A 13,917-nucleotide genomic window follows, 5' to 3' on the forward strand; every position below is an offset into this window, starting at 1 on the left:
TTTGTTTTCAGCCGAGCAATGCTTGCCAGTGTATTGTTTACAAGAAAACGTTGTAAAATACAGCAACCAAAAGGATTGGTCATCGTACAGTTAGGATATTATGATTTTTTCAAAGAACTGCATGATTTCGCAGCCTGGGTTTGCAGCGAATCATATATTCAAAATCTATACGTTTGTACAAATCATTTTAAACAAAACGGCACAGAAAATAAAAAAGTATGGGACAGTGGTTAGCTTGTGTAAACGTTTGTTTTGCTTCCTGATCGGGTCTAAAATAAATGAGGCACTTTTATCAACAACAGCTTAGATGAACTAATTTTGTTGTTTCATTGTTTCTTCCCTCCTTTACAGCTTCGTTTCGTTGTTAGGGAAATAGTAGGCATGTCTCTGGATGGAGCATATTGTATTGTCTCTATTTTCTTTCTACGTAGATCATTTTCGGCTGGGTCTTTAAATTAGTAGTTATTACAGCCACGAAATTATCACTATATGAAACCTATCAAATAAGTCAATCCAAAGTAATTACGAGATTCAGTTTAAATATGTCCGCAACGTTGCTTCAACTCACTTAGATGACTACATAGCTTTTTTTTTTTAATTACATAAACCGCCATTTCATATTTTTCAGTCACTATAGGTACCTATGTATTTTTGTTATGTCATATCTATTTTCTCATATATTAAGCCAATGTATATGTTAGTTGGTATCCCGTTCACACGCTTCAGGGTCACGTGACACGCCTTAACTGTTATCCATGAAGGGGGTATCATGTTCACTTGTTTCTCCCTGTCTGGCGACACACCTACTGTATTCCTTTCCATTTGATGATTTGCCGACGGTAATTGCTTCTTTTAATATAATGATCACTTGTATTTCCCCTTCCAATATAATAATTGTGTCTGTATTAGATATCATACTCACTTGTATCTCTTTCTGATATCACATTCAATTGTATCTCTTTCCACTAAAATACTCATTCGTATCTCTTTCCGATACCTCGATGCCATAGACACGTTTATATCTTTCCAACACAATTCACACTTGTATCACTTTCCAGTATCATACACAGTTTATATATTTCCAATATCATATTCACCTGTATGTCTTTCAAATATCATACAGTATCATTCCCACTTGCATCTCCATCCGATGCTATATCCATTTATATCTCTTTCTTTATCAAACTCGCTTGTATCTCTTTCCGATATTATACTCACCTGTATCTCTCTATAGTATCTGTATCTCTTTCCGATATTATACACACCTGTATCTCTCTACAGTCTAATACTGACTTGTATCTCTTTCCGATACCCTACCCTCCTGTTTATCATTTTAATATTATACACACTTGTATCACTTTCCAGTACCATACATACTTGTATCACTTTCCAATACCATACCTACTTGTGTCTTATTCCAATACCATGCAAATTTGTGTCTCCTTCCAATGACATGCATATGTATAGTTCTGATGCAATGCTCACGTTAATCTTTCCGATACCATATCCACATGTATCTCATTTTCATATCATACTTACTTGTATCTCTTTTCAATATCATGCTCACTTGTATCTCTTTTCGATACCCACGTACACTTTTGTTTCTTTCCAATATCTTTCACATGTATATTTCTTTCCAACAAAATACATACTTGCATCATTTTCTAATATCATACACATTTGAATCTGTTTCCAATGTCATACACATTTTGATCTCTTTCTAATATCATACACACTTTCATATATTTTTAGGATCGTAACCACTTGTATCTTCATCTGATTCCATAGCCATTTGTATTTCTTTCCAATACCAGACTCACTTAAATCACTCTCCTGGGAACCCAGACAGATGAGTGTTCTAAAGTGCTAACCTTACCGATCACTGCCATCGCACCTCAATCCGCGTTGGTTCGAGCCTCATGCTCGGTCAATGTGGGTATGTGAATAAGCTTGCCAGTAGTTTCCCGTGGGTCGGTGGGTCTTCCCCTGGGTTTTTATTTATACTGACCGCAATGTATAGCCTATCTTGCGCTGAAAATGGTGTTACCCCTTAACCCCCTCCCAAAAAAAACCCAATAAAATAAAAACAAAACATATCTTTCAAGGATGATTCTCATCTTTATCTCTTTCCGATACCCCACTAACTTGGATCTCTTTCCAATGTTATATATACTTTTATCTCTGTCTAAAATTATACACTTGTGTCTCATTCCAATGTCTAAATCTTTTTTGTTTGTCTCCTTCAGATGTTGTTCACACCTGTATCTTTCTGATACAATGCTCACTTGTATCTCTTTCCCATACCATATCCATCTTTATTTCTTTATCATACCATACTCACTGTTATCTCTTTCCAATACCTATTCACGTATATCTCTTTCTGATACCATGCTCACGTATATCTCTTTGCGATACCATGCTCACTTGATATTTCTTGTTTGTATCGTGTCTTCATACATATACCTTTGACAGATAAAATGTAAAACGTAGTCCATAATTTTTTGAATGCTCTACTCTTGTATTTCTACATAGCCACATAGGTATACTCCAAACGATTGGAGTACTCTTATATCAGGCATCCAATCCACTGTTAGCTTTTATGAATAACATGCGTCTGTATATCTGTGTCTTTTTTGTTCTTTTTCTTTTCTAGATATCATGCCAACTCTGCACCGCGAGATCTGCGCGGGATGCCAGACCCTGATTGAGGACAGATACTTAATGCGCGTTATGAACTTGTCGTGGCACGAGCAGTGTCTGCAGTGCAGCGTCTGTCAGATGCCCCTTGCCGGTTCCTGTTACTCCCGTGAGAGAAAACTCTTCTGCAAGATTGACTATGAAAAGTAAGTTTTAATTATTACTTTTTCAAACTGTACACAAATACAGCATAAAAACATTTTGAGAAAAAGTAAGTCTTTCAAAGACTTATACATCCGTTGAATATCACCAATATTTAGTCCTTGTCTGCCTCTCTCCCCTCTGACGTAAGCAAAATGTTCGCATATACTGCACAGGCGACGGATGTCCAACGTCTCCGCCAATCAGGAGTGTTTACTATGAATCAAAATGAATGAGCTAAAATTTTACAGGCGACCATTCATTATACAAGTAAACACATACATTTTTAAAAGTGTTTAAATAAGAGTCGCTTTACACCAGGTGCTATGGACATGCTTGGATGGAACACATATTTGTTATTTGTTATTATGGGTTTTACGCCATTGGTCAGCATATGATAGGCTATACATGGCGGACAGCATATTTGGTCGAGGGAGAACCTGTGAAAACCCCAGGAAGAACCACCAACCCCCGAGAAGCTAAAGGCAAGCTTTCTCACATAATCACGTTGACCGAGTGCGGGATTCGAACCCACGCGGACACAGATGAGATGTCAGTGATCTGTAAAAGTGAGCGCCTTAGACCACTAGGCCACCCGTGTTCCCGGACTATTCATTTGTAATAGCTGAAGTTCATTTTTAAATTCTCGTATCCAAACGCATAGAAATAAAAAATTTCAATAAATGTGCACTGCTTTTGTAGTTGCCAAGATCGCCATGAAGCTGTCACTGAAATTCTAACGTGCAGTTTTGTATTTGTTTTCCCGATTTGCATCAGTAGAATACCTTATGCTCATAAAAAGTCTGTAACGTGTCCGTATTTTATCAGGATGTTCTTCGTCTTGGATAAACAGAATGTAGATTTTATTAGATGCTATTTTAAACAGACTTTATTGCAATATTCAACACATAATTCGCGGACGTTCCATAATCCGTCAAGCAATACCAGAGATGGTATTTAGACAACATGCGCTAAACGACCTCACGACGATGCTAGCTTTGTCTTAAACTGCAACTTTTGCTCGGAATAATTTTATTTGAACAATGTACCACATAATTTTTTGACACCACAAAATATTTATATATCTAACTTGTATCTGCAGAACCAGTCGAGAATGTCGCTCATTTTATGGGGTGGGGGATGGGGATGGGAGTGGTTTTGTAAGTTAATTACAAAAAGGATTTAACCTGATCACAACTTATCACGCCATCATTTCATAATATGGCATGTTTGACTATTTCTTCTTTTTCATGTTCGTATTATTTGCAAAATTTGTAAATAGTAAGTCGACCTCGATATTCGATTGTATAAATGATATATTTCTCATCACTTTACACAAAGACATAAAAAAAACTGTGAGAAAAGTGGTCTGATTAAAAAGTGAGAGTAAAAAAGACAATATCGGTGCTCTTTTGTTAGTCATGGGACAGTATAAATGACTTCATACACTTGTTATGGTTGATGAGAAAAACATTTCTGTTTTAACGGGGAAGAGAAAAAAATCAAAATAATGATCTGCTTTAAAATATTCATCTTGACAAAAACATTTTTAAAGGTATTTTGTGTTGTATCCTAAACAATAAACATTTTGATCCTCTTCTTTGAATATGACAGTTAACAAGCTCTCTGTCTCTGTCTCTGTCTCTCTCTCTCTCTCTCTCTGACACAGCTTTATTGCATTTTTGCTTTTGCCCTAGCTTGGCTATTCGAGTGTGCATGACACAATACGCCCTTTTAGAATACCACCCATCCAGTGTTTTTCTTTGCTTTTGTATTGTCTTAGAATTTAAAAAAACAACTCCCAAAAAATGCTCTCTTATATTTTCCTAATTCGATAAATCCTCTCATATGTGGTGTGATAAACCAGATGTTCGAAGCTGAGCATTTATTCCTAAACTCCCTAAAAGAAAAGTATCCCACGGCTGCCACCGAAAAAGGCACAAAATAGAGGGAAGACAGAAAGGCAGCCTTTTGAGTGACAGGAGTTGGATGGTTTCATTGTTTCTCTTCTTGGGTGGCAATCGAATGGGCTCTCTATGACAAGTCTTAACATCTTTTATATCAGAGATCTTGTCATTGACAGATTTTCTCAACACTGCCTAATAAACAATCTTCAGTAAAGGGATTACGTTAAAACTGGCACGGTTGTAATTGGAGGGATGTATGGGTCGGCATGCGCGATAGGCAGCTTCTGTGTTGAATCTATTAGGTCGGATTACAGCTGACATAATACAGTTGGGCCTGTCAAATGTGTTTTTATACACCCATCAGTACTCATTACACACATAAACAGCTTTTTCTTTGGACAAGCAAGACATTAATAAATTTCCATTCAAGATATATGTATGTGTTAATGCACATCTATGTACACGTACTTGTGTACATGTTTACTTGTCCCTGATGGATATGTATATATTAATATTGCTGGAGAAATGGATAAATAATAATAATAATAATAGTAATAATAATAATAATAGTAGTAGTAGTAGTAGTAGTAGTTCTAACTGTTGTGTTGAACTTAACAAACTTGCACCAATTACACTTGTATATTCCCAACTCTTTACCTCTTTGTATATATTCTTGACTTTAAAAGGACATCTTTCTGTATACCGTGTAATACATCTTTCTATAAACCGTGTAATACATCTTTCTATATACAATATAATACATATTTCTATATACCGTGTAATACATCTTTCTATATACAGTGTAATACATCTTTCTGTATACCGTGTAATACATATTTATATATACCGTGTAATACATCTTTCTATATACCGTGTAATACATATTTCTATATACCGTGTAACATCTTTCTATATACTGTGTAATACATCTTTCTACATACCGTGTAATACATCTTTCTATATACCGTGTAACAGGTTACTTTAGCTTTATTTCCAGTCTACCATTTTCGCAAGAAAAGATTGCATGCGAATATTTTAAGAAAAAATGAACCACAGGAGCATAATGATATCTAAATGAGAACAGCACCCAATTAAAATACCTCGAAAACTTAGTATGATCGAAAGAGTGAAACGTCGGCATTGCGAAATTACATCACTACACAGTATTACATATGAACTGTTTCCTTATATTGTCCTGATATCTGAGAGATCCCAGCTTTTATTGGATAATGACCAGCATGTGTTACAGTAAAAGTACGTGTCTTCGTATAAAGATAAATATGACAGCTTTTCGTAAAACTTCAACATACAATGCCAAGCCGATTTCTGAATTTAAGAAAATATGTATTTGAATTTATTTTCAAGATTTTGTTCACTCAAGACCCATATTCGAGTATCTGAGTAACGTAGTAATTTGAGGGATATGCATGAGAGGAAGGTATTCTACTGAACATTAATTAAAAAAAATTAAGAAAATTAATAATTTTTACAACTTTGCAACTACAGAAATTTAAAAACCACCTTAGGAAAATGAAGTTTATGGCTTCGTCCAATCAGAATATACAAATACCCACTGATGTACATTGTTGCGTCTTATTTATAATTTATTTTACACGATGTGAATGACATTGATTAATTGCACATCAGCACATTGAAGGCCACGCTGTGCCATCAACTGGTCATAATGAAGTAAAATAAAAACGTTGTTAGTGGAAAACAAACTTAACAGTGTATTTAGGTCAAAATTTATTTGAAAGAACAGAAAAGTTATTATATAAGTATCAAAAAAATGGCGTAAATGTATAAAGCTTGGATATTTATATGTTACAATTTAAATGGCCGGAGGAAATTGTTCTTGTGGAATATGAAGAGTGCATGCATGTGGAATAGTCTGTAAATATAAATATAACTAGAGATTTCTTTGTAGCTATAGATGAAATCATTCATTTATTTTTTTTATTTTTCTCTAGGGTAACTTTAAAGAGGATTTTTTGCGTTTGTTTTACCTGTATTTTATACATGTTCTCGACAAGACGTTCCAGATTTCAAAAGTCTTATTTCCTAATCTGATGAAGAAGGTTGTATTAATTGTCTGTTAATATCATTTTTCTTAGTTCAAATCTCTACAAATCTTATAAATATATAGCAATAGAAAAATTCTTAAGTTGCCGACTGTAAAAATTAAATCTGATACAAAAATTGCTCTAGCGTGAAATAAAAGGGTATGAATTAATTTAAACACTTCTTTTTATTGTAATAGTTTTAATTATCCATCGTTACTAGTCAAATCTTTCATGGAAAGGTATACGAATCTAAGTAAATTATTTGGGGAAATTTCATTAAAATGACCCTTATTACTAACAGGTTCTGGTATGTCTCTGACACTATTCGGTCCGAATGAATTTCCATACCTATTGCAAAAAAGGAAGGAACATTTGAATATTGTTCTTCTGTATTAATGAAGATCAGAGGTTAAATACTTTCTTGTAAAAATTCATTTTTAAAAGACAAATTTACGTAATTTATTCAATAAAACCACTGGATTTGCCTTTTTTCTGATGAAACAAAGGGGTAAAACTAACCCCCAATTTGTTCCCAAGCTCCGTCTGCATAAAATACCGGCGCAGCGTCGGAATTGAAAGACAGATTAAGCTAATCGTGTGCGGTTTGTTTCCATAATCACTTGATTCGCTCTCCCTGATGCCGACCAGATCATTTTCTCTCGCGCTTTATTGGATTTGGCGAGTTTTACAAACAATTTAATTGCGAAATCGCTACTTTCTTGACACAAGTTTAATAACAAAATAGTCCTAGGCCAAGGAGCAATGGCTGAATTGATTTACAAACTCGAAATTGACCGAAGCTGCCGACAGTAAGATTAATACGATGCGCCTTAAAATACATCGAAACCTCAGAAGCAAGTGTACGATAGCTCCGAGGAAATGTACCGTTGTGTGTGTGTGTGTGTGTGTGTGTGTGTGTGTGTTTCAGATTTATAGATGTGAAAAACGCTTATTTATTCATTTTTTTATTCATTCCATTCATTCATTCATTTAAAAGAGTATATGCCAAAGGCAGTGTTTCATTATGCTTATTGTAAGACAATACCCGTTGCTTCAATCAAAGTTAATTTTTCCAGTAAAGAGTTAAAAATGGACATGTCTCAGATTTAACAGCACCGAAATTGTAAAATTTGTGACACATTTGAATTCTTTTTCTCACTTTCTCCGTTTCCGTAAATTGTTACCACTTGCGGTTTTTTACGTGTTTTTTTTTTCTTCTTTCTGTGCAGTGTTGTTATGTATAAAAGTTGCTTTTGTTCTAGTGAGTGAAGTAAATAGGTTGTCAGAACTAATCCCATTCTGAACCTACGAGCACTATAATATACTGAAACCAAATCTGTGAAAAAGCAGAAATAGTGTTTAACTGACATGAAGAGACTTTTTTATATTAAGGACCAAAATTACAATAATGTTCCGATGAACACTGTCACATATGCTATATAATAAAGTTCTGATAAACATTGTCACAGGCTTTACACAATAAAGTTCTGATAAATTATATATATATATATATATATATATATATATATATATATATATATATATATATATATATAGAGAGAGAGAGAGAGAGAGAGAGAGAGAGAGAGAGAGAGAGAGAATTATAGATATACACCAGACAGAACGGAAAGTGCTATCCCTGGATTCTACAGAAGAATGCTTTATAATTGTAGGCAGAATTAATATTTAATACAAATAATACTATCATACAAGTTAGAGAATTTTTAATTCGTACTCTACGGAGATTCGAACCGAGGTCCACTGGTAAACGATACCCATCGCCTTGTTGCCTGCACACACGAGCCCATATTCCCTCACATATATTAAAATAACATGGCATTTAAAGTGTTGATATAAGGAACATTGATATACCAATTCTATTGGTATATCAAATTGTGATCCGCCCACGGCGCAATAATACGAGTATATAAACATTCAAGCAACCGTATGCTATTGATTCTAGATCAATGATGAATTTCCACACTTTAATGATTAGTGAAAATAACGATAACAAGTGTTAATAATCCTCGTTGTCTAAATGAATTTAATATGGTACACAATTTCATCACAATCCTTTCTGCTGTCTGTTCCCCCTCCCCTCTCATGTATAACGGAGGAAAAAAACTATGCAGAAATCTGGAGTGAGAGAGAAAAAGATTTTGCGTTGGACGAAAACTTTGAAATTGAACTTACACCAAGTAAACTACAAGATTATGTTTATTCGTAATGGTATGTGTGCCCATTCCTTGAGTTTTAAGGTCAAACCGACCAAAGGGGAGAGAGTTTTATGATGAGTAGTACCGTTCTTAAAGAAGAATAATTACTTAGATCAGGCCCGGCCCTAGGATGTGCGGGGCCCAAGGCAGCACGAGGGGCCCAAGGCAGCAAGCGATGAGCGCGGGGCCCCAAGCAAAAAAATTGCATTACAGAGAAGCGCGGGACCCAAGGCGGTTGCCTCTTGCGCCTTGCCCTAGGATCGGGCCTGACTTAGATCAACTGTAAATATATTACAGTATTGTAATTACATCTTGTTGGTTCATCATTTGGCTTAGTGTCTATTTCATATAAATTTCCATGCGCTGGTACGTGAATGGCTTAGCGTTCATGTGAATGGCATAGCTAACTAATTGTTGCCAGTGCTCTACTTTCTTTCTTAAAACCACCTTTCATGTTTAAATCATAAATGTGTATTATATTGATTTCATCAATATAAAGAGAAAAGGAAAAAAAAAAAAAGAAACTAAGAAAAGAAAACAACGAGCTTATGAATATGCAAAGGTGATTGTGAATAGCCGCAAAAAGCATGGAACTATATTTTGTAGCGGACACACTCGGGGATGTGAGGAGTTCAGACACTCTGTCAATACACAACTCCCTGTAGTAAATCTTAACTCCGTTCAAAGAGCAAATGTATGTATTTGTATGTGATATAAAGAAAATATAAGTATAGTATGTACGCTGTATCAATGATATACCACACTTGCATATTTTTTTTTATTAAAAGGAAATTCGCCAATCCTTGTTTCCTTTTAATGAAAACACACACACATACACACACACATATTTCATATTCCTGACAATATTACATAGAATTATAATATTAGAATGTGAAAATCATAAACGATAGTATTTCTGTAATAAACGTTTGGTGAAACTATAACTTTTGTATGAAACACATGTTTTAAATCACATTTAAACAGTAAAAACATACAATTAGCCAGTGGAATCTTCAAATTGTTTTAACTATTTGCATATAATTAAGATTTACAACAATCTGTCATATGAATGAAAGAAAAGAAGCTTAATATTTTTAGAGGAGGCCCCAAAAAAGTTAATGTTGTGCAGCCATGATAGTTTAATATATTACAACGTTTTGATACTAATTCACTTTGAGCTAATTGCTTTAAATTATATATATATATATATATATATATATATATATATATATATATATATATATATATATATATATATATATATATATAAGGATTTCATAGTTGCAAGAAGTCTTTAGCTTCTTGTATATTTTATACAAAAATGAGAACGTTCTGTTCAATGTCAAACTTCCTCCACTTCTGTCTCTAAGTCTTGTTTTCAAGTGGCTCATTAATGTATACACTGGAGGTTGAATGCCACGTTATTTTCAAAGGATTTTCCTTTTCTTGTTAACAAGTGTTTTTAGATAGATTTATTCTGTCCAATTTTAACTTATTTTAACATCGGAACAGCCCAGATTGATTTTCGTTGTGTGTCATTGGGCATGTCAGTTTACTCTATTTGCTTCAACACAATATAACCTTCAAAGAGCTGATGTGCTTTAAAATACCAAAAACACACTAATTCATCACATATTTTGTACCTTTTGTCCAAAAGATATAGCTTAATATACATTCGAGGTCAGGGAACATATATAAAGCTTGATAATCCTTGAAACATTTCAAATACATGGAATGTCGGTGGCATAGACCGAAGAGTGTTTGTTGTTCTTGTTGCTCTGGGTTGAACGCCATTTTCAGCACATGACAGTCTATACGTGGCGGCCAGTATAACTGGGAGAAGATGAACCCGAGTAAACTCCGGTAAGAATCACCGACCCACGGGAAGCTACTGGCAAGTTTTCTCGCATATCCACATAAGCCGAGGCCGAGACTCGAATTCACGCGAACATAAGTGAAATTGCAGTGATCTGTAAAAGCGAGGGTTTTCGACCACTCGGCCACTCACCCCCCCCCAATGTAGTCAAAAGGAGAAAGTAGCATTGACCACCTCGAACAGTGGTTAATGTTGGTTTCGCATTTGTCCTGCAGCTTAAGTTTGGATGTCAAGTATGAAACGAACAGTGAATATGACCTGAGCCATTTCAAAAGCAAGCCAGGTGAGATCCAAGATTTAGCAATTATTCGATTTAAAAAAAGGATCGAGTAAGGAATATGAGCAATTCAAATCTGTGAATGCGAATGAAAGATCCAATAAACGTTTGGTTGAATTGATTACAAAAGGGAACATATCCTCACAAAGGCAGCGCATCATTCTTTTGTATACTTTGTATGATCTGGATTTTAAATGTATCTTTAACATTTTTAGTCATATCACTACAGTGTCTGCAGTGTGATAGTTTATAATGATGTCTAGCACAGGGGTATCATGCCGCAGACATGTAGCATCATGTCCACCCGGTCACATTATTCTGACACCAGGCCGACCAGTCCTAACGCTAACCTCTTAATGCTGAGCGCCTAGCGTGGCAACTGCTACTACTGCTTTAATAAGTCTTTCATATGTCTCGAACGGTGTTCGAACCGGTGACCTTCCGCATCCGAGGCGGACGCTTTTGTAGACTTAGAAACACACACACACACACACTGATCGCATGTTAGAGAGATAAAACTATTCAAAGCTGGATGTGTTAAGTAACTATCAAAGAAGAGCATCGATAACTTCAAAACGGTCTTATCAAACTGCATATACGGTTTTAAGAAATATAAGAAGGTAAAAATGAAAGCTTATCTTCGACTTTGAAAGGTCCTTATTATTCTAAAATGTTCTTCTCTTTCATTTTCACCAGCTTTATGTGTTTCACTCGCGGTAAAAACTCAGATCAAAGCATGATCTTTCATTACGAGATGCATTCAAGTATATACTGATTGCCCCAAAAGTGACTTATCGGCCACAAAATGGAAAGGGAACATAAAATAACAAATTAATCCTTGAATGTGTCGTCCTTTCTCCAAGGCTGATGTATGTTTTGCCAAATTGCCGATTGATTTATACGCTATCAGTTGGATTTCAGACAGAATATGGGATGTCTTTTGACATCCTTATGTAAGAATTCACCCATATTTTCATTCAGCATTGAACGTATACCAGGTGTTGATTTATTATTTTTTTTTAAGATTTAATTTTGTCAGTGATATCGTCTTTTGGACTTGTGTTAAAAACTTGTAACATGCCAAATTACAAAGATCTGTCTTGTCTTGGAAGCTATTTATTTCTACATAAAGCTTAACGAACTTGCTTTTACCCGAATAAAAAAAATATTGTCGTGAGAAAAAAACAAACAATAAAGATAACTAAATGAATAAACGTTCAAAAGCCGAGGCTGGACTGTTGACAGTTTTCGCGTTTTGCAACACTCGTCACAGGCACCAGGCAATATAAAAAGTGAAGATATTAATTCAGAAGAAAATATGTAAGTTTTACGTAGAGGAAAAAATGGGAGAAAGAGAAAAAAAGAAGAAAGATAAAGAACAAATTTCCATGTATCCGATTCCCCCATTTCTTATCAGTGCACACATTTTTAAAGTTTTTAGTATTAAGGACGGGACTTGTATTTTTTTTAAAATCTCTCTCTCTCTCTCTCTCAATCTCTCTCTCTCTCTGACACACGCACACAAACACACACACACACACACGCGCACGCACACACATGTGCTCCCTTAATTTTTTTAATGTTCTTATTTGTACTTTATAAATCCAACACTGTAACTGAGGACTGATAGTTCCAACTTTATACCAACTGTATTTCATTTTGCATTGTAATAATTGCTCCATTATCAGAGTTTAGTTTGGAATGCAAACACACACACACACACACACACACACACACACACACACACACACATGCTCTACCCAATAGTTTCATTCTGCGGCAAGCTTGCTATACTGGAATCTATTCGACTGTTTGTCTCTCGTAACGGACGCAGCTATACATTAAGCCCTCTAAGTGATTTAAAACTTCCCAAGTTCCATTTCATTTGACTTTCACCGTCAGCCTTTTATTGTGCAATTTTAAAGCTGACTGTAAAGGAATAAAGACTCGGCATGGATTAACACATTAACGGTTAATTACCATATCGTGCCTTAATGGAGGCCAATTTAAGCCCGAGTGCGCTGAAGGTCGTGAAAAGAACCCATAGATCGGTCCATTATATTTGTGTAATGGTTGAAAGCAGTATTTTCGGCTCAGTTTCACACAAATGGTTATATTTGTAGCTCAGCAGATACGATGAATTACGGCCAGCCCTACACGAGATTCTCGTACAGTCCCGCGCTGTTCAATTATCAGTTATTGTTTGGCAGATAAAGATACAGTGTATTCCGTTGTGGCCGCGACTCGAACATCGTAAATCAATTAAAGCGTGTATTTTGTGCAGCTCGAAACAAGCATTTTTCGACTTTTGTTTATGACACACAGTTAGGTGTTTGCTGTAACCCGTACATAATAAGGACCATCAAAGACTCAATGCCATGCTAGCTTGGCATCGTCTAACGGTTTTATTGCAATGCCTTTTGTTATCCAAGAAGTCTTTCCTGGTATCCCATGGCGGTATCCGAATACCTAAGCAGAGTAGACAACGACCTAAAAACGAATTATTCCGTCAAAGAGTATAGTGCTATAGATTTTAGATCTTTCACAACCACAAAACACGATATTTACATCGGATACTCAGCGAGATAGAACGCTCACTCGTCTGGTTAAAATCCTTCCTTCCTCACTTTATCCGTTCCACAAATAGAAGTCATTGACAAACTCTTTTAATTGAAAAAAGAAACATATATAATAAAATTATTGTAGCAAAGTACATTTTAAAATATGATGATTGTATTTG

At 35.2% G+C, this 13,917-nt stretch overlaps 1 protein-coding gene across 2 annotated transcripts in view; it reads left to right on the forward strand.

The window, feature by feature from the left end:
* The window catches only part of LOC149779900 (LIM homeobox transcription factor 1-beta.1-like), a 58,652-nt gene that overhangs the window by 20,672 nt on the left and 24,063 nt on the right, over positions 1–13,917 (forward strand). For both annotated transcript variants that reach the window (XM_089936587.1, XM_089936588.1), the window contains exon 2: positions 2,654–2,843. In XM_089936587.1, the coding sequence (XP_089792713.1) occupies positions 2,654–2,843 (190 nt within the window). The remainder of the gene's footprint in view (positions 1–2,653; positions 2,844–13,917) is intronic.

The sequence above is a fragment of the Sinohyriopsis cumingii genome, chromosome 16 (genome assembly GCF_028554795.1).
Source record: "Sinohyriopsis cumingii isolate HCF-2022 chromosome 16, ASM2855479v2, whole genome shotgun sequence".
Lineage (NCBI taxonomy): Eukaryota > Metazoa > Mollusca > Bivalvia > Unionida > Unionidae > Sinohyriopsis > Sinohyriopsis cumingii.